Source organism: Astyanax mexicanus, chromosome 21 (genome assembly GCF_023375975.1).
Source record: "Astyanax mexicanus isolate ESR-SI-001 chromosome 21, AstMex3_surface, whole genome shotgun sequence".
NCBI lineage: Eukaryota > Metazoa > Chordata > Actinopteri > Characiformes > Acestrorhamphidae > Astyanax > Astyanax mexicanus.
The window spans coordinates 7,019,133-7,045,551 of record NC_064428.1 but is presented as its reverse complement, the minus strand read 5'-3'; the positions used below and the strand labels follow the sequence as shown (position 1 = coordinate 7,045,551).

Here is a 26,419-nt window from a genome sequence, read left to right as displayed (position 1 = left end):
ACATTTTTCAAAGTGATAGATGATCAATATTCAGATTATCTTGGTTATCTTTGTCTGAAGTTTGTTTGATCATCCGAAAAATGTAAATGGGACAAAAAGGTAAAAAAAAAAAAAAAAGGTGAAATCTGTAAGGAAGCAAATCATACACCAATAACTGTACCTGGTCCACCTTAAAAAAAGAACCCAGGTTCACAGTGACCCTGTTTGACCTATGGCACAAAAACCCACTGATACAATTCCCAAAGCTTACAAACGATTATTTAAGCATGAATTTAACATGGAAAGGAAGCGACATTAATTTACGCAAAAATGCTACACAAGGCAACCAATTTACTGCAGTGATTAAATTGGTTTGGTGGCTGCAGGCATGTGATTCACGAGGCAGGAGTTAAGCATGTTACCAGCACAGAGCTGCACGCGGACTAACTCAAACGTTACCTGTTTAAAACACAACTGGAGAGTCTATCTCACCAGTAAACCCAGTAATAAACCCAGTGACGGAGAGCTGCAGCTCCATGTGAGCAGCAGGAAGATACTGGTGAAAGAAAATTCAGATGAAGCAACGCTACAGTAACTTTCCTCACCCAGCAGATAAACTCTAAACACTAATCCCAGATCAGTACAGAGGATTCAGCAGGTGATGAGTCTGTATCTCACCTGTTCTGGAGTCAGTACAGAGGGAAGGGAAGGCTCGGGGTGTGCGGTGCTGCTGCTCCAGCTGCGGTCCAGGTTCCAGTGGAAGGACTCGGGTCTGTACTGGTGTGAACTGGGAGTCTGCTCGTGTGGAACTCCTGAAAGAATCGTTTGTCCTGAATCGATTCTTTTGAACTCGGCTCACAAACTCAAATGAATCCCAGAAAGTTTTGTGGCGCTGACGCAACAGGTTTACATGTTAAAGTTATAAAAAAATAATAAAATATATTTTATTCATATTTGATATGTTGTGCAAAAAGAAATAAATAAATAAAAAATAAGCTGTGTCTGCTTTTTTTACATTTTTGATGTTATTGAGACATGCTGTGTAAAATAATAATTACATAAATTATTAATAATAATAATAATAATAATAATAATAATAATAATAATAATAATAATAATAATAGTAGTTTCTTAAGTGACTTAGTAATAAAAAATGTGTTTTAAGGTATATAAACAAGTTTAATTTGACAGAAAGTAAGAGATATGTTGTCAAGTTTTTTTTTTTAATCTTGGATGTTCTTGATTATTATATGTTGCGCAATAAAATAAATATATAATAATAATAATAATAATAATAATAATAATAATAATAATAATAATAATAATAACACATACATACACAAATAATAAAAAAAACAACGATTAGATATAGGTATATGAAGAAGAAAGTAACAATCACAATAGTATTCACACATATCAAAGAACAATAAACTTACAATAGATAAACAGATAAAGATAACAAAATAAGGGCAAAATGCAAAATAATACAAATAAATAAAATAAAAAATATAGAATAATAAAGAATTCATAGCAGCTGCTTAAGATATAAATATACAATATAAACGTATAATATAAAATATTAAATTAATATATACAGTTAGAGTTACAGTTAAAGCTCGCTACTAATAAACTTATACATGTATTTAATCGTATTGTAAAGATTTAATAATTATATATTTGACTCGATTTATTGATTCATTGAATCTGTTGTTAAATTCGTTTAAAAGTGTCTGAAATAAAAAAATCAATTCTTTGAACTGAATCGGATCACTGATCAGTAGGATCGCTGTGTATCAGAATCACCAAACACGTGTTTCAGTTTCAGCGCTCTGACTGAACACCCAGCACAGATAATCCCGTATATATAAATTACTATAATCTATAATACAGCGCGCGGGGTTTACATAGCAGCACACTGATCACATTTATACACACACTTATACACACACTCACACCTTTAACTTCATAACGGCTCTGCTCACACTTCCGCGATGTGTTCCAGGGGCTTATGGGTAATGTAGTTCATTCTGGTCTGTAGTCGCATTAGAGCAGTGGTGGAGGAAAAATACAAACCCTGTGTTTGAGTTAAAGCAAAGATACTGCAGAAATGTTACTGTAGAAAAATGTGAAATAATGTCTTTAAACCTTCACTGGAGTAAACGTAGTTAAATGTTAAATGTTGCATATTGTTTTAAACCAATAGGCTATTTTTCTGTATTTCTGTAAATGTCTAAAACACATCTCCCTCACACATAGCCGCACTAAATCTAATAATAATGGTCTACTTATTTAGTAGAATACTGTGGTTTGATTAAGTGTTTAGGGTGTTGAGTTTTTAAAGTTGAATAAATATAAGATTTTTTGTTGTAATATACAGTAGTGTTAGTAAATATAAATACTATATATGGCCATTTAAAGAACAAATCATATACAGCTTTGGAAATTAAGAGACCACTTCAGTTCCTGAATCAGTTTCTCTGAATTTTGCTATTTATAGGTATATATTCCTATAAAAAATAAACATTGTTGCTTTATTCTATAAACTACAGACAACATTTCTCCCAAATTCCATATAAAAATATTGTCATTCAGAGCATTTATTTACAGAAAATGAGAAATGACTGAAATAACAAAAAAGAGTTCAGAAATCAATATTTGGTGGAATAACCCTGGTTGGTTTTTAATTACAGTTTTCATGCATCTTGGCATCATGTTCTCCTCCACCAGTCTTACACACTGCTTTTGGATAACTTTATGCTGCTTTACTCCTGGTGCAAAAATTCAAGCAGTTCAGTTTGGTTGTTTGATGTCTTGTGATCATCCATCTTCCTCTTGATTATATTCCAAATGTTTTCAATTCGATAAAATCAAAGTAACACATTTTTTAAGTGGTCTCTTATTTTTTCCAGAGCTGTATATATGGTGTATTATTATTATGACTAAGTGACACATACTGAACATCCTAAGTGCATCACTACAGGACAGAGGGTAGTGTCCTGTGTTCTTTCACCTCACCTTATTTACACAGAATATAGGAGTGCTGGAGTGCTGGAGATAAAACTTGTGTAAAAAGTACTTTTTTCTCCTTCTACAGCTCTGTTTTAACCAGTTTAATGATTACAATGTTTTAATAAAATGTTTTGAATTCTTTATAATTAGTACTGACCTGATTTCTGGAACAAAATGTTCAAATACAGGTTATACAAATTGTTGTGTAATCAGGATTAATATATATATATATATATATATATATATATATATATATATATATATATATATATATATATACAGTTGTGGTCAAAAGTTTACATACACTTGTAAAAAAACATAATGTTATGGCTGTCTTGAGTTTTCAATAAGTTCTACAACTCTTATTTTTCTGTGATAGAGTGATCGGAACACATACATGTTTGTCACAAAAAACAGTCATAAAATTTGGTTCTTTCATAAATTTATTATGGGTCTGCTGAAAATGTCACCAAATCTGCTGGGTCAAAAATATACATACAGCAACAAAATTTGTCAATTTTGGTGATGTAGCGAGTTGTGTCAATCAAATTAGCTTCATGTCATGGCCTCTACACTTCTTGTAAGTGATTCTGATTGACTACAGCTGTTGACTTCTCATGAGCCCATTTAAATAGGGCTCATTTGACCCAGTGATTAGACTCAGCTACAAAAGCTACAATGGGAAAGTCAAAGGAACTCAGTGTGGATCTGAAAAAGCGAATTATTGACTTGAACAAGTCAGGGAAGTCACTTGGAGCCATTTCAAAGCAGCTACAGGTCCCAAGAGCAACTGTGCAGACAATTATACGCAAGTATAAAGTGCATGGAACAGTTGTGTCACTGCCACGATCAGGAAGAAAACGCAAGCTATCACATGCTGCCGAGAGGAGATTGGTCAGGATGGTCAAGAGTCAACCAAGAATCACCAAGAAGCAGGTCTGCAAGGATTTGGAAGCTGATGGAACACAGGTGTCAGTCTCCACAGTCAAGCGTGTTTTACATCGCCATGGACTGAGAGGCTGCCGTGCAAGAAAGAAGCCCTTGCTCCAGAAAAGGCACCTTAAGACTCGGCTGAAGTTTGCTGCTGATCACATGGACAAAGATAAAACCTTCTGGAGGAAAGTTCTCTGGTCAGACGAAACAAAAATTGAGCTGTTTGGCCACAACACCCAGCAATATGTTTGGAGGAGAAAAGGTGAGGCCTTTAATCCCAGGAACACCATGCCTACTGTCAAGCATGGTGGTGGTAGTATTATGCTCTGGGGATGTTTTGCTGCCAGTGGAACTGGTTCTTTGCAGAAAGTAAATGGGATAATGAAGAAGGAGGATTACCTCCAAATTCTGCAGGAAAACTTAAAACCATCAGCCCGAAGGTTGGGTCTTGGGCGCAGTTGGGTGTTCCAACAAGACAATGACCCAAAACACACATCAAAAGTGGTAAAGGAATGGCTAAACCAGGCTAGAATTAAGGTTTTAGAATGGCCTTCCCAAAGTCCTGACTTAAACCCCATTGAGAACATGTGGACAGTGCTAAAGAAACGGGTTCATGCAAGAAAACCATCACATTTAGCTGAACTGCACCAATTCTGTCAAGAAGAGTGGTCAAACATTCGACCTGAAGCTTGCCAGGAGCTTGTGGATGGCTACCAAAAGCGCCTAGTTGCCGTGAAAATGGCCAAGGGACATGTAACCAAATACTAATGTTGCTGTATGTATATTTTTGACCCAGCAGATTTGGTGACATTTTCAGCAGACCCATAATAAATTTATGAAAGAACCAAATTTTATGACTGTTTTTTGTGACAAACATGTATGTGTTCCGATCACTCTATCACAGAAAAATAAGAGTTGTAGAACTTATTGAAAACTCAAGACAGCCATAACATTATGTTTTTTTACAAGTGTATGTAAACTTTTGACCACAACTGTATATATATATATATACATATATATATATACATATATACGTATATATATATATATATATATATATATATATATATATATATATATATATATACATATATATATATATATATATATATATGTATATATATATACGTATATATATATATATATATATTTACAGTTATAAAAACATGCATGAGCTGAATGTATCCAATTCAGTTATTTTGGAATTTCGTATTTGATATCAATATTTAGAAATGAACTCCTACGGGTTCATCAGTTTATTAAAATAATCATAAACACTACAGATAAAAAAAAAACATTTCATTAGCTATAACAATCATGACATCGCAACCACATCAGCCTTACCCAGCATCTAAACACTATTAAATACAGGAGCATCTCAAAAAATGTAAATATCATTGAAATATCATATCATTAAAAAAATCATTTTATTTCAGTAATTCAGTTGAAAATGTGAAACTCATATATTATATAGATGTATTAAACACACAGAGTGATCTATTTTAAACATTTTTTTCTTTTATTGTTGATGATTATGGCTCACAGCCAATGAAAACCCAATATATTTTGTAAGACCAACTGGTACTTTTGTCAGTGTGGGCAGTGTGCCAAATCCTGCTGGAAAATGAAATCTGCATCTCCATAAAAGTTGTCAGCAGCAGAGGGAAGCATGAAGTGCTGTAAGATTTTGTGGGAAAACAAAACTGCACTGACTTTAGACTTGATAATAAAACACAGTGGATCAACACCAGCAGATGACATGTCTCTCTTTTTTATTTTTTTTTTTAGAGAGATTTCATTTTCCAGCAGGATTTGGCACACTGCCGACACTGCCAAAAGTACCAATTGGTCTTATATAATTTTCTTATTTTCTGACATACTGATTTTTAGGTTTTCATTGGCTGTAATCCAAAATCATCATCAATAAAATAAACACTTAAAATAGATCACTCTGTGTGTAATACAATGCTGTTGTTTTTGTTCTTAATAAAGCACCACAATCAGGCTCCAGAAGATGGAGGCTTTGATGATGACAGTAGGAGAGAACCCTGGTTTTAAGCATTTAATAAAAGAGCTCGAGCCCTGTTACAATATTCCATCCCAAAAACTAAACATGGTTATAATGAAGATTCATTGTTATGAAATTGTTTTTTTCCACCAACCGTACCGAAAACGTATTGAAAACATACTGCACCGTGGGGTTTATACCGAGGTGTGAACCAAACCGTGAATTTTCTGCAAAGTTACACCCCTAATAATAAGATAAAAATATTTAAGATGCATTCACACAGGTAGAACTGAAAACCAGTGCACTGTGTTGCCATATCCCTTCAGTACACTGATTTCCAGGCTTTTAATTTATATAAATAAATCAGTTTTACACATCTAAAAGTATGATGTTCTTCACAACAGCAGAGTGGACAAGTTTACACAAGTGCAACACGCCAAAACTTCCACCTTTTACCAGTCTGCCAGAGAATACAGTGTTAAAAATCTCGCTAATCGTTTTCGTACAGATTAAAATACTGACACAAAACTTCAATTGCACATCATCTATAAGAAGCACAGCAACGAGCTGCATGAAGGACAAGTCCAGACACGATGCAGATCATAGTGAACTGCTGACTATAACACAGGCAGCTCTGGAGCACCGAGCAGCTCCTGACCAACTGCAGAGTCTCTGAGAGTGAAGAGCGTGATTCCAGAGCTGTACGCTGCGGGGATGGTTATGTGCGTCGTTTTTGGATGGTCCTGATCACTGTGGTCTTCTTCATTTATCATCTGCTTAACTTGACCTAGAAATAATAAAAAATAAAGAAAGCAATCAATGATATGGACAGGAAATAGTGTAGTTCAATTTTACTGTAATAAAAAAAAAAAACACTTAAAATTACAATAAAGAAGTAACATTCAGCAGAGCATGTGGAGCTGTGTTATTCTTTTATATATATATATATATATATATATATATATATATATATATATATATATATATATATATTTTATTTATAATTTTTACTCAATTTTATTTCCCAATTTACACGGCCAATTACTCAACCCACTCATTAGGACTCCCCCTATCACTAGTGATGCCCCAACACACCAGGAGGGTGAAGACTAACACATGCTTCCACTGATACATGTGAAGTCAGCCACCTCTTTTTGAACTGTTGCTGATGCAGCATTACTGAGCAGCATCACAGCGCACTTGGAGGCAGCTAATGGCAAGCTACATCACCAGGATTCGAACCGGAAATCTCAATCTCCTGATCAGAGGGGCAGCGCCTAGCCCACTGGACCACTCGGAGCCTGAGCAGTGCTATTCTCATCATAAATGTACCTCAGCAGTGCTACTTAAGTTACATGAGTGAAATTCACACAAAGAAAGAGAGACAGACTTGTAGTAAACAATAAGATGCTAAGTTATCTCAGCTAAGTTACTATCCTAGTCCTGTACAGCTCCAATCTTTCATTTGGCAGTTTGGGAAAGCGCAGTAAACTGAGTAAACAGACACCAAACATATCTACAGACTTTTAAAGTACCTTCAACATTGATGGTTTTCCAGCGGGGGTCAGCCTGCTGATCTGAGATCAGTGAGAGTGGGCAGTCCAGCGTTAGCCTGTTTAAGACGTCTTCACGGCGGATCAGCAGCACAGATTCACTGCACAGACGTACATGAACGTCTTCTTCACCAGCTGTAAACACAAAGAAGCAATCAGATTAATATTACTGTAATTGGCCAAAATTTATATTTTAGCGACACTAACGGCAAAATCCAGACACTGTATTATCACACTGTAACAAGAGAGCATTATAAGCAGCAGGTTAAAACAGTAACTAACTGATGGTAATCACAGCAGGATCATTAGCGTAAAATGTTCTTTTCCCTCCCTCTGTGCTTCTTAAACTGCACAAGTAATTAGTCTACTTTTGCCTCTAATAATTCAGACTTTATTTTCATAATATTTAAAGCCCCACTAGGTAGGATTTCCTTGATTTTTGATCTTTTTAAAGAAGTAAAATTACAGCTTGAAACTCACTGCAGCGCTGCATTGAGGTGTAATAGGAGGAATAGCGGTGCTCTCGTGTCTGTGCCGGAGCTCCTCTGAGCTCAAACCAGACTCTGTAAGTTTTCTGAGGCGGCCGCGACCAAAGCTCGCGAGAACTGCGACCTGCTTTCCGTCCTTTAGTTCTAACAGTTCTACAAGCACTACCGGTTCATTCTTTACAAACTAACATACAGACACTCTGGCAGAAGCTGGAAAGAGACCGAATATGTCTGTGAAAGCCAGAAAACGAGAAAGAGAAACTAATCCGCCTGAAACATTTATTACACTCTGCAACTGTAGGGGGAGCCAACGAGCACAAAATCTCAAATCCTACCTAGTGGAGCTTTAACTAATTCAGATTTTCTGCCGCCATAATGACAATTATGAGGTCTCCCATCTATTAACATCACACACATCCAACTACATACCCACATCCAGAGGATTAGTCATGAACACAGCATTGGGTGCCACCCCGAAGATCAGCTGGTGATGCCAGGCATCAGGGATTTCCTCCCCCTCTGCTACTCCCCGCTGCATGTTCATGGTGGCTACAGGCACAGCTCCTCTCCTGATCCAGCGCGCCAGCCAGGGTACCAGCTTTACCCGCCTCGCTGGGTAAAAACCAAAGAACCTCCCAAGCACTCGACCTCCACTCGCCTGCTCTGCCCCTTCTATCAGCTGGTGGTGGGTGGCACCTGGTGGAAAGGAGACGCTCAGTGAGTTAAGATTAGCGGCGTCAATGGGTGTTTTATAGCCTCGGGCATAGGATGTAGAGGTGCATCTAAAAAAATTAGAATATCATTGAAAAGTAATTTACTTTACTTCAGTAATTTATTTGAAAATGTGAAATTCATATTATATAGATTTTAAACGTTTATTTATTTCATTGTTGTGTCTCAGAAAAGTTGAATATTACATAAGACCAATTGGCAGTGTGTCCTGCTGGAAAATGAAGTCCGCATCTCCAGAAAAGTTGTCAGCAACTGACTTTAGACTTGATAATAAAACACAGTGGATCAACACCAGCAGATGACAGACATGTCTCTTTATCCAAACCATCACTGATTGGTGGAAACTTCACACTAGACCTCGATTAGTTTGGACTGTGTGTCTTTCCACTCTTCCTCCAGACTCTGCTCCCTTGATTTACAAATGAAATGTAAAATTTACTGATAATCAGTGATGGTTTGGAGTAGGGGTGGGCAATATTATATCGTATACAATATATCGTGACACAGAAATATCATGATATTAAAAATCCATATCGTGATAATAGAGATGTTCGGTCTTAAAAGTAGTCTATTATTTACTGTGAAGCTTTAGGTGTATTTATTGTATAATTGTTTTAGTTTGCAGTTTATATGCATGCACTAAATATTCTGCAATATTTCTTGCTGCTTTATATTATTTTATGCTATATTATTTATTTTGCCACATTATGATTATTCTGTTATATTATTATACTATATTCCTGAAATGAATGAATTATTTTAGTTTTCTTATATCGCCAAGTATATCGTTATTGCAAAAATACCCTGAAATATTGTGATATTATTTTAGAGCCATATCGCCCACCCCTAGTTTGGAGAGACATGTCATCTGCTGGTGTTGATCCACTGTGTTTTATTATCAAGTCTAAAGTCAGTGCATTTTTTTTCCCACAAAATCTTACAGCACTTTATGCTTCCCTCTGCTACTGACAACTTTTAAAGAGATGCAGATTTCATTTTACAGCAGGACTTGGCACACTGCCCACACTGACAAAAGTATCAATTAATCTTATTTAATATTCTAATTTTCTGAGACACAAATGTTAAGGTTTTCATTGAGAAAACAAATGAAAAATTGCAAAATTTCTGTGAAAAACAAATTACATGAACTGTTTTTAAAAAGAAACTTCTTCTGTCAATTGTAGTACACATCATAATGGAAAGAATGCCCAATCCCCTTAATGCAGGATACATTACTGCATTGCATTACAGTTTTTTTTAATGCAATGGTACACATTTATTTTTGCTGGGCAAACCTGCCGGTCGAGGAGTTAACAATTTGCACATATACAGCGCTAATTCTTCATTTTATTAATTAATTATGCGAATCAATCAGTAGTGGATCATTCAAATGAAGACTGGTCTGAATCAAAAAAGCCTTTCAAAGTTTGAAGTAAAGCAAACCTAACTTAAATTTTAGGAATATTACTGTGTTTAACAGGAGTTTTTGCAGCGACACAGAGTGTGACCAGAGTTACATAGTGCAGTTTCTGGCTTACACTATGTTGCTTTAAGTAAGATGTGGTGGTTAAGGGAAAAGTACCAGCGTTGCTGCGTGAGTGAAGGTAATCAGGCAGTGGGGAATCGTTTCTCCTCAGTCTGGTCCGAACGCAGTGGTCGGCCGTCTCTGGAGCTACAGTAATCCCCAGAGCCTGAAGCACGTCCACCACAGCTGTAGCTCCGCAGGCCGAGACCCCGATCTGAAGGGTCTGCCTCTCCACTGCCTCCTGAATGGACCACAGCATGGCCGTGTGCACCACCTCCTCCTCCTCCTCCCCTTCCTCCTCAGCATCGGCTTTACCGCTTCTGCTTACAGAGGCTTCGGGATCACGACCGGGTGGAGCCACCTCCATCCTAAAACCCTGACTGATACTGACCCGTCCAGACCTTACATCAAATAAGAGTTCTATTAACAGAAAGAAACAGAGGAAAAAAAAAAATTCGAATATTAGAAGATAAATATCATCATAAAAGTGATTTACTTGAAACATATATACTACAGGAATTTTCCAGTTTTCCTGATAATAATAATGTAATCAGCACTTACTGCAAATGTGTACTGAAAAACTCAAAAAGAGATTATAAAATCTAACAAATATATAAACAGTTAGTCTGAGTGTGTGAGAGAGTTACAATGCTGGTTTACACTGGGTAAATGTGTGTAATATAGCTGTAGAGGAATATATATAAACAGTTAGACTGAGTGTGTTAGATAAAGATAGAGATGCAGTGCTGGGTTTAGACTGGGTAAATGTATGTAATATAGCTGTAGAGGAATATAAACAGTTAGACTGAGTGTAAGAGAGAGAGAGAGAGAGAGAGAGAGAGAGAGAGAGAGAGCTGCAGTGCTGGGTTTAGACTGGGTAAATGTATGTAATATAGCTGTAGAGGAATATAAACAGTTAGACTGAGTGTAAGATAGAGAGAGAGAGAGAGAGAGAGAGAGAGAGAGAGAGAGAGAGAGAGAGATGCAGTGCTGGGTTTAGACTGGGTAAATGTGTGTAATATAGCTGTAGAGGAATATAAACAGTTAGACTGAGTGTAAGATAGAGAGAGAGAGAGAGAGAGAGAGAGAGAGAGAGAGAGCTGCAGTGCTGGGTTTAGACTGGGTAAATGTATGTAATATAAATGTAGAGGAATATAAACAGTTAGACTGAGTGTAAGAGAGAGAGAGCTGCAGTGTTGGGTTTAGACTGGGTAAATGTATGTAATATAAATGTAGAGGAATATAAACAGTTAGACTGAGTGTAAGATAGAGAGAGAGAGAGAGAGAGAGAGAGAGCTGCAGTGCTGGGTTTAGACTGGGTAAATGTGTGTAATATATCTGTAGAGGAATATAAACAGTTAGACTGAGTGTAAGAGAGAGAGAGAGCTACAGTGCTGGGTTAAGACTGGGTAAATGTGTGTAATATATCTGTAGAGGAATATAAACAGTTATACTGAGTGTAAGAGAGAGAGAGAGAGCTGTAGTGTTGGGTTTAGACTGGGTAAATATGTGTAATATAGCTGTAAAGGAATATATAAACAGTTAGACTGAGTGTAAGAGAGAGAGAGCTGCAGTGTTGGGTTTAGACTGGGTAAATATGTGTAATATAGCTGTAGAGAAATATATAAACAGTTAGACTGAGTGTAATAGAGTTAGAGAGAGAGAGAGAGAGAGAGAGAGAGAGAGAGAGAGAGAGAGAGAGAGAGAGAGAGAGCTGCAGTGCTGGGTTTAGACTGGGTAAATGTGTGTAATATATCTGTAGAGAAATATATAAACAGTTGGACTGAGTGTAATAGAGAGAGAGAGCTGCAGTGCTGGATTTAGACTGGGTAAATGTGTGTAATATATCTGTAGAAGAATATAAATAGTTAGACTGAGTGTAATAGAGAGAGAGAGCTGTAGTGTTCGGTTTAGACTGGGTAAATATGTGTAATATAGCTGTAAAGGAATATATAAATAGTTAGACTGAGTGTAAGAGAGAGAGAGAGAGCTGCAGTGTTGGGTTTAGACTGGGTAAAAATGTGTAATATAGCTATAGGAATATAAATAGGTATATTTACTGTAGAGACTCCGTTGATCTGTTGCTGCTGCTGTAGTGTTGTGGTTGGTGGATTTTCCTCCTGTTGCTGGACTGGAGAAATGGATCAGTGCTGCCTCCTAATGGACTGGAGGATAGATGTGGCCAATATGAGATGTGTTTTTTTATTAATTTACTTTTTTTATTTATTAATTCATTTAATATATATATATATATTTTTGCACAACATACAATCCGAAACACAGGAGAAAACTGAGGTCACAAACAAAGTTCAAACACAAACATAAAAACAAACCTAAAAAACAAACAAACATAAAGTTGAAAAATATCTATGGAATTATGACACTTTTTTATTTTAATTTGCGTAAATTAGTCAGTTAGTGAATGTAATTAAGAGGGTAATTATGATCAGGAGACTGCTGATTTATCCTGGTCAGGCAGCTTTTGCCATCAGCTGCCGGAGCCCTGAGAGAGCACAGTTGGTCTTGATCTCTCTGTGGGTAGCTGATGCTCTTTGCCCTCATTACTCCTAGTCTGTGAGCTGATGTATCAGAACCGAGTCGCTGCGCTTTCCTCCGAGCGTTAGCGCTGTGATGCTACTCAGCAATGCTGCATCAGCAGCAGTTCAAAAAGAGGCGGAGTCTGACTTCACATGTATTGGAGGAGGCATGTGCTAGTCTATACCCTCCTGGTGTGTTGGGGCATCACTAGTGATAGTGGGAGGCCTAATGAGTGAGTTGAGTAATTGGCTGTGTAAATTGGAGAGAAAATGGGAAAGAAATATTGAAATAAAATTATATGTATATAAAAAAGAAGTGTAAATAATTATAGTATATTAGCTATATATATTATATATTAATGTTTGGAATAATGTTTGGTCTATTCTTAGCAAATTTAATTTTGTGTTTTGCTTATTCACCTTTCTTTTCAAGTCTAAAACAAGATCAATTCAAAATAAGCAATAAATATACAACAGTAAAAAAAATAACAATAATAAATATTCAATGGACTCCAATGGTTCCTTTATAGAAAACACATGCATAATTTATAAACAATTACTTTGAAATATGAAGATTAGTCAGTCCATAAGTCAATTTCAAGAAATTTGCAGTCCCAAAAAAGACCATTAAAAACCGTGTGATGATGAAACTGGCACTCATCAGAGACGCCCCAACTAAATAAAGAAATAAAGAAAAATATTAAATGAGATTTTTTTTACTTTGGTCTGGTACTGTAAATCAGTACTGCCCTGAAGATGGCACCAATACATAATTCACCAAGAGAGGGCAGAACAGTGCAAACCAATCTCCTGCACCAGAGAGATAACACTGCATACTGGTGCCATCTGCAGGACAGAGTAGGTAAGATTATTTTCAAATGAGTTAGTCCAGAGCAGGCAGTCCCAATAATGTGTATATGCACAATTATTCCAAACTTTTTAGTACTTTGAAAGTAAAGATACTGAATGTATATGAATATTATATATTTATACCAGTAAAGGTAAAACTATTCTCTATTCTCTATGCACCTCCACTTGAATAAAAGTACCAAAGCACTTAACTTCAAATTAGCTTAAGGATGGAAATAAAAAGTAGCATACTTTATTTTATTATGCTAATTATTTGTATTTAACCAATTTCATTTCCATTACATTAAAACCAAGTGCTACAAATATCCTTTTTTAAACAAGCAACGCTCCAGTTAGAATTGCAGTATTTTGAACTTTTAATAATAGATTTATAATATAGATAATTAATTTTAATAAAAATCTAATTATGTAATATGTAATGTTCTCAATAAATAAATGGCCATGTATAATGTTTCGTCAATTTTTTTCAACTGGGTTCTCTTTATATACAGCTTTGGAAAAAAAACAAGAGACCACTTAAAATGATTTTTGAGTTTATTTGATTTTACCAAATTGAAAACCTCTGGAATATAATCAAGAGGAAGATGGATGATCACAAGCCATCAAACCAAGCTGAACTGCTTGAAGTTATCCAAAAGCAGTGTGTAAGACTGGTGGAGGAGAGCATTATGCCAAGATGCATGAAAACTGTGATTTAAAAACCAGGGTTATTCCACCAAATATTGATTATTTCTGAACTCTTAATACTTTATGAATATGAACTTGTTTTCTTTGCATTATTTGAGGTCTGAAAGCTCTGCATCTTTTTGGTTGTTTCTCAGTCATTTCTCATTTTCTGCAAATAAATGTTTTAAAAGAAAACTGAAGTGGTCTCCTTATTTTTTCCAGAGCTGTGTGTTTAAGACTTGTAATACAATATTGTTTTAGTTCATATTTATGCAGTACTATAGAAAATTTTACAGAGTTCACAAACTATTAAGCACCCTTTATATTATATTATTATATAGAAATACTAGAATACCCTACAGAGTACTTAATGGACCCAGGTGCACTCATGCACAATTTAAGTCCACAAACAAAGAAATGAGAGTTTTTTCAAGAACTGTCAGATGTTTTGTGTGTGTTTTTATTACTAATATCCACCAGATAATACAGTTGGCGTCAGCATGCATGTTCCTACGTGTCCTACGGGGTCTTCAGAACTGCTAATGAAAAGTAATATCAGTACAGAAAGCACAGTTCGTCCCCATCTTTCACCAAATCCTGGCACCTGCAACGTTTTCACCTGCCCATGGACCTGTTCACCTCAACTGAAATGGAAACAAGAGAACAGAGCAAGTGCATACATACCTACATGCCACCCACATCTCACTGACACTCAGATTAACATCAGGATTAGACAGCAGGATCTTCAGGACATCACTCATCTTTCTTCTCAAACAATAAAGAGCTATCAGTCAATTTTTTGTTATGAAAAGTCCAATTTCTCTCTCTCTCTCTCTCTCTCCCTTTTCTCTCCCTCTTCCTATCTCTGTCTCTGCCTCTCTCTATCTCTCTTTCTCTTACTCAAAATTGAATGTAGCTTTAGCTCAAACAATAACTCTGGCCTACCCAAACTGACAGATCCAGCAAGGAGAGCACTGGTCAGAGAAGCAGCCAAGAGGCCCCATGGTCACTCTGGAGGAGCTGCAGAAATCTAAAGCTCAGGTGGGGGCATCTATAAGTCAGAGTGGCAATAACAAAATCCATTGTTAAAAGAAACATATGAATCGCTGTTTGCAGCTGCAGCAAATATGTGAAAGAAGGTTCTGTGCTCAGATGAGACCAATATTGCACTTTCTGGCCTAAATGCAAAGCGCTGTATGGGCAGGAAAAGTAACTCTGCTCATCACCCTGAACACAGCATCCCCACTGTGAAACATGGTGGTGGGAGCATCATGCTTCTGGGGATGCTTTTCTTCAGCAGGGACAGATAGGTTGGTTAGAGTTGATTGGAAGATGGATGGAGATAAATGCAGGACAATCCTGGAAAAAAAACCTGTTGGAGGCTGAAAAAGACTTGAGACTGGGAAGAAGATTCACCTTCCAGCAAGACGATGACCCTAAACATACAGCCAGAGCTACAGTAGAATGATTTAGATGAAAGAATATTCATGAGTTAGAATGACCCAGTCTTAAATCGCATTGAGCTTCTGTGGCAAGACTGAGCTTCAGCTGTTTTATAAAGAAGAATGAGCAAAAATCTCTAGATGCGCAAAGCTGGTAGAGACAAACCCTGAAGCACTTGCAGTTGTAATTGCAGAGTTGGCTCTACTAAGTATTGATATGGGCTGAATATTTTTTCAGATTTTTATTTTATTCAAATTTTGAAAACTATGTACAAAATGTGTTGCTTTAAATAAAGTTGATAAATTACACTTATTAAGACTAATTAAATTTGGACATGTATGCATGTTATGTTAGCACAGTCTCATTCATTTCATTAAATTTCTCATGTAATGTTCAAAAAAATACTAACACATAACACATATAACAATACTACTTGTAAAGTAATATCCTTTAAAAAAAATAAAAAAAACAGAGAACACAAATCAGTCACTGTTGATTTTGGCCCATATTTGTTATTGTTTTCCCACATTTCTCTCTGACGTCTTGTCACTAAAGCTGGCTGTCAGATGAATCATCCTCATCAAAGAGATAATACAAGTATCTTCATGGTTTGGCATCACTTTGCACATTTTTTGCAGATGTTTTCAACAGTAGCTCCAGGTTAAAATTTATCATCATTATTTAACGACACGCCACTGTATAATTCCCCACTTCATTTACTCTGTCAGTGCTTGTTGTTCTTAAGTGCCGTCAGGGAGGATTAACTGATCGTCAGATTTTAAATACCTCTGTAACCATTACAACTTTGAAAAATTAAAGTAATAATGGAATTTGCTTTTTTTTTGTTATTATTGTTTGTGATTATTGAATTCAGATTTAGCAGGAGAACATAAAGGCATATGTCACAATATCAATTAAACATCTGGACTCTTTATTTTTTTAAGTTGTGATAGTTTATGAATAACTTAAATGAGTTTATTATAGGTTATTAAGTAGGTTATTGTCATGGTTTTGCATCTCTCTGGTCTGTCTCTGTGTTTATTTACCCTCTGCACATGCCCTGTGTGCATCCTGTGTCTCCTCCCCTGTCGCGCACCTGTTTATTTGTAGCTCCGCCCCCTGGTCCCAGGTGTTTCCTGTTTCCTGTCCTTGTCCGTTTGAATCATTGACAGTATATATTAACTGGACCAAGCCATCCCGCTGATTTCAACGGAGCCAGGTGAGGCCAATCGTGTCACTTCCTGATCGGCTTCTCGTGGGGCGTTAACCGGGAAAGTGAGCGATTGCGCAGGCGCCAGCATGACGCAAATCTTTCGCGTGCCGTGAAAACAACCGTACTGTTAATAGGAGCTGCACATAACTATTTACTCCACAGTGAGAGAAGCTCCATTCCGTCCCAGAATGGGGCTTTTATTGAATGAACAGCAGATATAAACTAGAATTACTGATACCCAATATTAGTCCACGGATTTACTGAGGAATATTCATAGTTTGTCTATATAACAAGCATTTAGAAACTCTGTAATGATAATAATAAATGTGTAATATAAATTATAGTTATATCTATACATTATAATTCTCATAGTCTATCTTACTTCTATTTACTACTATCCTACTATCTACAATGTATTATAACTGTTAGTAGTAGTATTATATTTGCATAATAAGAGGTTACTTTGACCCTGCTCTAATTCAATCAGCTCTGTACTTTTAAATTATGAGGAGCAACTTCTCCAAACATTACAGCACGGTATTTTGGGTTGCGTTTTTTTTACGTCATCGTTAGCATAGTTCTATAAAAATGTTATTTTCTAAAGCAATGAACAGATTATTAATCCTATGGATCAGATGGCAGAAAATCCGTTCTTTGTAAAAAAGAACATGGTCCGTGTCATAATCGAAAACGGCTTGGAAACACATTTATTATTAGTTCAAAGACACCCCGCTCTAATGGTCCTCTCATCCCTGAGCAGCACACTTCCGGTGGCACGTTTTGGAAGGGAAAAGCTGGGGGCCTGGTTTGAATAAATAGTCCTCCTTTTTTCTCTGTTATTGGTTTGTGGTCTGGAAATGAGGTGTGTTCAGGTAAATTTCTATGGAAAAGGACTCAAGCCTTTCTCTCAGTACCTCAAGCTGTAGATCATATTCAGTACCAGTCAAAAGTTTGGACACACCTTAGATTAAGTGTTTTTTTTTTTTTCAATATTTAAAATACTTGTGGATTCTCTTGTGGAAACTAGTGTTTGTAAAGATGAATGAGTGTATTTAAAAAGGCAGGTAATGTTAGTAGGAGATAATCAAACTCCATCACTTGGCTCTGTCTGACTGCACTCAGTCCCATTGCAAGTGGCGTGCATGCAAAGTTATAAAGAAGTCAAAAGAGAAAGACAGTAAAAGACAGTGAGTGCTAAATAACTAAATAGCTACATCTAGTGCTAATCTAGTGTTAACTGAACTTAGCTTTCACCAGCATGACTTTTTTTTTTCTTTCATCAGATATTTAACATTAGCTAACCTAGCTAACAGAGCACCCTAGCAGCTAACCTAGCTAACAGAGCACCCTAGCAGCTAACCTAGCTAACAGAGCAGCCTAGCAGCTGCCCTAGCTAACAGCGCGCCCTAGCAGCTAACCTAGCTAACAGAGCAACCTAGCAGCTAACCTAGCTAACAGAGCACCCTAGCAGCTAACCTAGCTAACAGAACAGCCTAGCAGCTAACCTAGCTAACAGAGCAGCCTAGCAGCTAACCTAGCTAACAGAGCACCACAGCTAACCTAGCTAACAGAGCACCCTAACAGCTAACCTAGCTAACAGAGCACCACAGCTAACCTAGCTAACAGAGCACCCTAACAGCTAACCTAGCTAACAGAGCACCACAGCTAACCTAGCTAACAGAGCACCCTAACAGCTAACCTAGCTAACAGAGCACCACAGCTAACCTAGCTAACAGAGCACCCTAGCAGCTAACCTAGCTAACAGAGCACCACAGCTAACCTAGCTAACAGAGCACCCTAACAGCTAACCTAGCTAACAGAGCACCACAGCTAACCTAGCTAACAGAGCACCCTAACAGCTAACCTAGCTAACAGAGCACCACAGCTAACCTAGCTAACAGAGCACCCTAACAGCTAACCTAGCTAACAGAGCACCACAGCTAACCTAGCTAACAGAGCACCCTAACAGCTAACCTAGCTAACAGAGCACCACAGCTTACCTAGCTAACAGAGCACCCTAACAGCTAACCTAGCTAACAGAGCACCTCAGCTAACCTAGCTAACAGAGCAGCCTAGCAGCTAACCTAGCTAACAGAGCAGCCTAGCAGCTAACCTAGCTAACAGAACAGCCTAGCAGCTAACCTAGCTAAAAGAACAGCCTAGCAGCTAACCTAGCTAACAGAGCACCACAGCTAACCTAGCTAACAGAGCAGCCTAGCAGCTAACCTAGCTAACAGAACAGCCTAGCAGCTAACCTAGCTAACAGAGCAGCCTAGCAGCTAACCTAGCTAACAGAGCACCCTAGCAGCTAACCTAGCTAACAGAACAGCCTAGCAGCTAACCTAGCTAACAGAGCAGCCTAGCAGCTAACCTAGCTAACAGAGCAGCCTAGCAGCTAACCTAGCTAACAGAGCACCACAGCTAACCTAGCTAACAGAGCAGCCTAGCAGCTAACCTAGCTAACAGAGCACCCTAGCAGCTAACCTAGCTAACAGAACAGCCTAGCAGCTAACCTAGCTAACAGAGCAGCCTAGCAGCTAACCTAGCTAACAGAGCAGCCTAGCAGCTAACCTAGCTAACAGAGCACTACAGCTAACCTAGCTAACAGAGCACCCTAACAGCTAACCTAGCTAACAGAGCACCACAGCTAACCTAGCTAACAGAGCAGCCTAGCAGCTAACCTAGCTAACAGAGCACCCTAGCAGCTAACCTAAAATTTAGAGGCAAATATTGTAAATTATTTATTGCATTTTCAATTTGTGTAGTGTAGGCTTAGTTTTCTTATGAAAGTTGTATATTTTAATCTGTAAAAACCTGATTGATTAGCCAATGTTCCCCCAGCACAAAGGTATAATAGTCTGTATCAGAACTATTACTTTCTCCCTATCAAGCTAAATTTAAACAGTAAAAAAACTAGTAATGCATTATTATTTTTTTTTAATGCAGTTATTTACTTCATCAAGTTTGACCCCAACCTCCACTGTAATCTGCCTCACTCCTATCTAATTGGCTTTATCTCCCTTCCTATCCTACACTGTAAGACAGGATAAGTTGAATTTACTTAAAATAATTGAGGAAACCGGTTGCCTTAAAAAAGTTAAGTAATAGATAATGAAAACTTAAGTTAATATAACTTAGAACATCAAGTTACTACAACTAAAGGGGAAATTGATTTTAGGTTTTTAGTTTTGTTATACTGTAAGACCGGATAAGTTGAGTTTGCTTAAATGTTTTAAGTAATGCGTAATGAAAACTTGAGTTAGCATAAATTAAAACATCAAGTTATTACAACTAAAGGGGAAGTTGATTTATTTGTAAGGAAGCCCAGGGGGAATCACTACACACTGATGGTGAGTGTTAGTCAGAAGCTGTTGGACACACCCAGTATGCAAATAGATTCTGACAGAAGCCAATAGAAAAGAAGCTGCTAATGGCAGACTAAACAGACTAAACTCAGTTATTATAAGTTGGTTCAACTCAAAGATCTCAGTTTGAATAGTACAGTATATGTGCCCACAAATGTTCAACCAACTCAAAATAGTTGAGTTTTGTTTAGAAATCTCCAATTTTATGTAAAACAGACTTAAATCATTTGAGTTTACAGTCTATACATACAAGTATATACTAGTATTTTTATTGACACCACTTATATAATTACATTTTTACATTTCTTACATTCATTGTTTTTTACATTTCACATTTAAATATCCACTATAAAAACTTCTGTCTTAAAAGAACAGGTGCAATTAATCACAGTTAATCACAGAATATTGTTGTGAGTAATCAGATAAAATGTTTTAATTGATTGACCATTAAAAAGTTAAATTTGAGGAATTTTTAACTCTGTAATTTAAAAGGATTTTACATTATTATTATTATGTTTATTTCATTACTGTTACAATTATATGTAACACTTTTATTTATAGTATATCATAATTTTTTTCCTCAGGAACATTATTTAAGTTTTTGGCACCAGCTATTTTATACATATTTATATATCATCATAAGCCGACCTTAATGTGTTTAATTTCTGTCATATTTTTTACAGCTGATTAGTGATAAAAACTGTGCATTTTTGCGTTGGCCCCAATAGACTCTACAAAGGCCACTGAGCATCGTAAACAAATGGGATGAGAGCATTATGTCTTTTATAGTGACAAACAATCCAGTAGAAACCAAGGTTATAATTATACTAAAACTCTGTATAATTAATTACAAAGTATCACTACTCCACACTATCTATTATAATACTCTGGATTCAGTAAAAAGTTATGAGCTGTTGACAGAGGAACTTTGATCAGTTGCTCAGTAACACATTATTTAAAAAAGCAAAACCATTTCTCACAAAAGCAAAACGGCTGCTGTTCTGGACAAACTCCTTCAGAAGCCAAGACGACTTCCGTCCGTGACAAAACCTGACAAAGCTATTCACAAAAGTAAAGAGAGAAACAGTGTTTATTACTCACTGATGCAGAGAATCACCTCCTCCCTCCTTTCACCTCCCTAAATCTCACTTACAAATCCAAAAAAACAAGCAAACAAAAAAAAATGGACTGGAGCCAAGCAGGCCTTAACAGTCTGTTTCATTTTACATTTCACTCCTCACTTAAAAACTAATCCAATTTCTTAGGAAGCAGTTGTTTACCTCTTGTTATAAAATCATAACAAGTTCTGAATTTGCAAAATGCCTTCTTCCACCCTGTTTATCCTAATTAAAAAGTATGCAGGTCAGTGATAAAAAGGTAATTTTAAAATTGAATTAAATGAATTAAAAATATTTTAGTGTTTTTCACAATTTAAACATTGTCTGCATTGTACATTAACACTTTGTAACACAAGTGTTAAACAAACCAGAATATACTCTTTCTTAGATCTTGGCTGGCTTTTTTTCAGTCAGTTTTATGAGTCAGAGTCACCTGGAATTCAGGCTTTCAGTTAACAGCTGTGCTGAACTCATCAAGAGTTAATTACTTTAACGTTAATTTCTTGTCTCTTAATAAAGTGTTTGAGAGCATCAGCTAAAGTAAAGTAGTGAAGAGGTAGAGTTACAGGTATACAGTGAATAGTGAATATTTGAGTAATGTTCGAATCCAGATTATGAGAAGCAAGAAATACTATATAACTAAATAAAGAAAAAAGTACTTTAAGAAATGAAAATCAATCAATCTGAAAGATTTCAAAAACTTTGAAAGTATCCTCAAGTGCAGGTGCAAAGACCATCAAAAATATTATAAAGATGAAACCGGCACTCATCAGGAGTGCCCCAGGAAAGGAAGAGTTTCCTCTGTTGTACAGGATAAGTTTATTAGAGTTTCCCGCCTCAGAAACTACAAGTTAACAGAACCTCAGATAAGAGCACCTAAAAGCTTCTTCACAGAGTATTTTGGTTTATTTAACACTTTAATTTACTACATGATTCTTTATGTGTTCCTTCATAGTCTGGATCACTTCACTATTTATTTATAATGTAGGAAAATATAAATAAAAATTGTAGGGTTTTATGCAGAAAAAATATTTTTTTTGGCCTTATAACATGTCATATAATGCTCCCATAATCGTTTTATTTTATCTTAAAAAAATAAAAATAATAATAATTCCCGTAACATGCTTAACATTTCTTAACAGTTCTCAGTAATGCAAACTATTCATAAAGTAAGTGTTTCTATTACGTGTAAAAAAATCGATCACACATAAAAAAACACACCAAAAAATAGTACATACTTCATGTTTAATTACGTTACTTTTTAAATGTTTTTAAATATACAGCTTTGGGAAAAAAAATAAAAATAAGAGACCTGTTCAGTTTCTGAATCAGTTTCTGTTTATGTTTGAGTAAAATGAACATTGTTGTTTTATTCTATAAACTACGAACAACATTTCTCCCAAATTCCAAATAAAAATATTATCATTTAGAGCATTTATTTGCAGAAAATGAGAAATGGCTGAAATAACAAAAAAGATGCAGAGCTTTCAGACCTCAAATAATGCAAAGAAACAAATTCATATTCATAAAGTTTTAAGAGTTCAGAAATCAATAACCCTGGTTGGTTTTTAATCACAGTTTTAAACATGCATCTTGGCATCATGTTCTCCTCCACCAGTCTTACACACTGCTTTTGGATAACTTTATGCTGCTTTACTCCTGGTGTAAAAATTTAAGCAGTTCAGTTTGGTGGTTTGATGGCTTGTGATCATCCATCTTCCTCTTGATTATATTCCAGAGGTTTTCAATTTGGTAAAATTAAAGAAACTCATCATTTTTAAGTGATCTCTTATTTTTATCCAGAGCTGTATATGTCTTTTTTCTAGTAAGATAGTGTGGTATTGGTTTAGGGTCAAAATGAACACAATGCCTATTGAATATTGAATGAGTTTCTCTTTGCTTGACACTGGCATCTGTTATAATGGGTGAAAACAAATATAAATAATAAATGCATTAATAAATATACAATAAACAACCTAAATTTGCATAATTACTCAAGTTAAATTACAACCCCAATTCCAAAAGGGTTGAGATACATTTTATAATGTAAATAAATGTACATCAAACAGAATGCAATCATTTTTAAAGCCAGATTTTACTTACAATAGAAGATAATTTCATGATAAATTAAATGCAACAGCAAATCTTAATAAAGTTAGTTTTGGGTCAGTTCAAATAAATGTGCCATCCTGGAGGAGCAGCAGATTCTGCCTAATGCTATCAGTATTGACAAGGACACTAGCAAAAGCACAAAACTAGAGAAGATTTAATAGGATAATTAATCAAGAAAAATAAAGAGAGAGTGTTTTTTTTTAGCACAACCGGCAAAACCGTTCCCTTTTTGGGTGTTGACTTTCATTTGAACCAAAGCAGGTGAACTTAATGTACTATCACTTACTCTTACTAACTGGCAGACTGATGTTTCTGACATTTAACTGGCTTACTGTTATACTTTGATTATTATGTATCATCCTCATTTATTTATTTTTGGTGAAGTTAGTTCTGGCAGAACTAATTCTTGAAGTAAGAAAAAACAAACCAGTTCTTTTATAATATCTTTTCATGGGACAAAAGTAGTCATCTTGGAGTTCATCTTGTATAAGAGTGTGAATTTGCTGTGCCCTCAAAAGGTTAAGGCTGTAAAAATGTAGCTGTCAGGGCCAGACAAGGATTAGACTTGTGCGGATACAAATAAATAACTTTATTAAAAGAGCAAGAGCTTACAAGGATAGTCGAGACAAACAGGTTCAGTACCAGCGAGACGTAGCAGAGAAAAACCATACCATAAATGGGTAACAGTGCAGAGATCATACACGGGCATCCAATACGAGGGCGCAGGCAAAAATCAAAGTCGGAAAAACACAAAGACAGGATCATACACAGGATATCAAACAAGGGCTATAGAAACCCTTTGTATTGCAGGATAAACCAAACAGATACTCGGCCAGGTGTGAGCATGAGCATGGTCCTTAAATAATGAGGGTAATCAGTACTCGGGACTTCCTAGAGGTGTCATGCAGTGTGTCATGTGATCGGGAGTGAGCATGATGTCATGGTGTGGTGCGTTCTGGGTATTGTAGTTGGAAACTTGGAAATCGCAGGTAGAGCTGAGTGTGGGAGACACAGGTGTGCTTTCAGCACCAGACATGACAGTAGCAGAATTGTTACACCTCTTTTCAAAATAATTATGCAAATTGGATTAGCATCAAGATTATTTTTTTTGTTTCTCAATTAAACTCATGGATGGTATTGTGTCTCAGGGCTCTTAGGATCCCTAAAACACCTGTGATAATTAGTTTTCCAGGTGAGCCCAATTAAAGGAAAACTACTTAAGAAGGATGTTCCACAGGTTTCAAGCAACATGGGAAAGAAAAAGCGTAAAAAAAAGCATCATGCCTTGGACAAGGAATAAAACATTAGATTTTTCATGAAAACTTGAGCGTGATCATCGTATTATAAAAAGAGATTTGTGGCTGATTTAGAGCTCAGACGGGTTTGTGCATATAAAGGCAAAATGAGGAAGGCAAGTTTCTGCCAGGCAAGTTCATCAGATTAAGAGAGCAGCTGCTAAAATGCCATAAGAAACCAGCAAACAGGTATTTGAAGCTTCTGGAGCTTCTGAAGTCTCAAAAACCTCAAGGTGTAGATCCTTCAAAGACTCGCTGTGGTGCATAAATCTACTATTCATCCACCCCTAACCAGAGCTCACAAGCAGAAATGCCTACAGTGAACCCAGACATACATGAAGACTAATTTCATAACAGTCTTGTTTACTGATGAAAGCTGTGCAACCCTGGATGATCCAGACTGATGGAGTAGTGGATGGATGGTTGGTGGATGGCCACCATGTCCCAACAAGGCTGTGATGTCAGCAAGGAGGGGGCGGAGTCATGTTTTGGGCCGGAATCATGGGGAGAGAGCTGGTAGCCCCTGTAGGGTCCCTGAAGGTGTGAAAAAATGACCTCAGTAAAGTATATAGAGTTTCTGACTGACCACTTTCTTCTACATTCTTGTATATAGTTGTCTTTGTGTGTTCTGACTATAAAAGAAAAATAAATCCACCTGATGCTCTCCATGTTCAACTCATATACACTCTAGTCTAACTATTTTTGAAAATATATCTTGGGTGTGAATATATTTAAAGTCTATACATTCAAAAATAAGTAAAATAAAAACAGGCGCTTGGTAAATTTTTTACTAACTTACATTTTAAATTATTATATTTTTGAGCAGCCGTATGTCTTCTGGAGTAAAAGAGATCAGGGCATGTGTCTGTCTGATATAATTACTGTGTTATAAGACCTGAAAAAGGCTGACGATTTTAAAACGTATCTCCTCCCAACACCCCCTACCACAACGCTGACCATTTAAAACATTTTGCAGTGGTGAGTACTGTAAGGGTCACCAGTAATAAATCTCAGAGCAGAATGGTAGATTGAGTCCAGCACTGCTAGTATGGTTGCCTCCACTATTTGTTTTTGCAGCATGCACGGGTAAACAGAATTTATTCCCATAAAGGAATCCAAGCTCTTGTCTGCACTTAATGGCGAGTTTGTTAATATGGGATTTAAAAGAAAGTTTTTCATCAAGCCAGATGCTGAAATATTTATATTCGCTGACTCGTTCAATGGTGGATCCTGCCAGAGTAGTAATAGTTCTGGAATTTAAAATACTATTTAAAAATCTGGAAAACAGCATGAATTTGCTTTGATTAGCATTTAAACAACACAAGTTCATTTCAAGCTGCATTTCTCCTTTAAACTCTTTAAATTTGATCTGCTCTATTTTCACATTTGTTGTGTTTTTGGGGCATTGCTTTAACAGTCTGTTGGTAATTGTTAATATTTCTCATTATTCTCTTTGTTTAACCTTAAAGAGAGTTTAGTTCATACAAGAAGAGGAATTTCTAGAATTTCTAGGGTCAGAGAGTGCTTTTAAACCATGCTTTTAAGGACAGTGTTTGTTTTTGTAGAGACAATG

General features: G+C 36.3%; 2 protein-coding genes across 2 annotated transcripts in view; both read right to left on the bottom strand.

Moving 5' to 3' along the window:
* The window catches only part of gart (phosphoribosylglycinamide formyltransferase), a 38,884-nt gene extending 38,081 nt beyond the window's left edge, over positions 1-803 (bottom strand). The window contains exon 1 of the mRNA XM_022674977.2: positions 658-803. The gene's annotated coding sequence lies outside the window, so the exon portion shown is untranslated. The remainder of the gene's footprint in view (positions 1-657) is intronic.
* Positions 804-5,970: 5,167 nt separating this feature from the next.
* Positions 5,971-12,395, bottom strand: LOC111193577 (uncharacterized). Its single transcript, XM_022674976.2, has 5 exons — positions 12,288-12,395; positions 10,285-10,647; positions 8,400-8,666; positions 7,465-7,617; positions 5,971-6,716 (listed from the first exon to the last, which is right to left on the bottom strand). The coding sequence occupies exons 2-5, from the start codon at positions 10,592-10,594 to the stop codon at positions 6,547-6,549; spliced, it is 900 nt and encodes a 299-aa protein (XP_022530697.2). The 5' UTR covers positions 10,595-10,647; positions 12,288-12,395; the 3' UTR covers positions 5,971-6,546.
* Between the last annotated feature and the right edge of the window lie 14,024 nt (positions 12,396-26,419).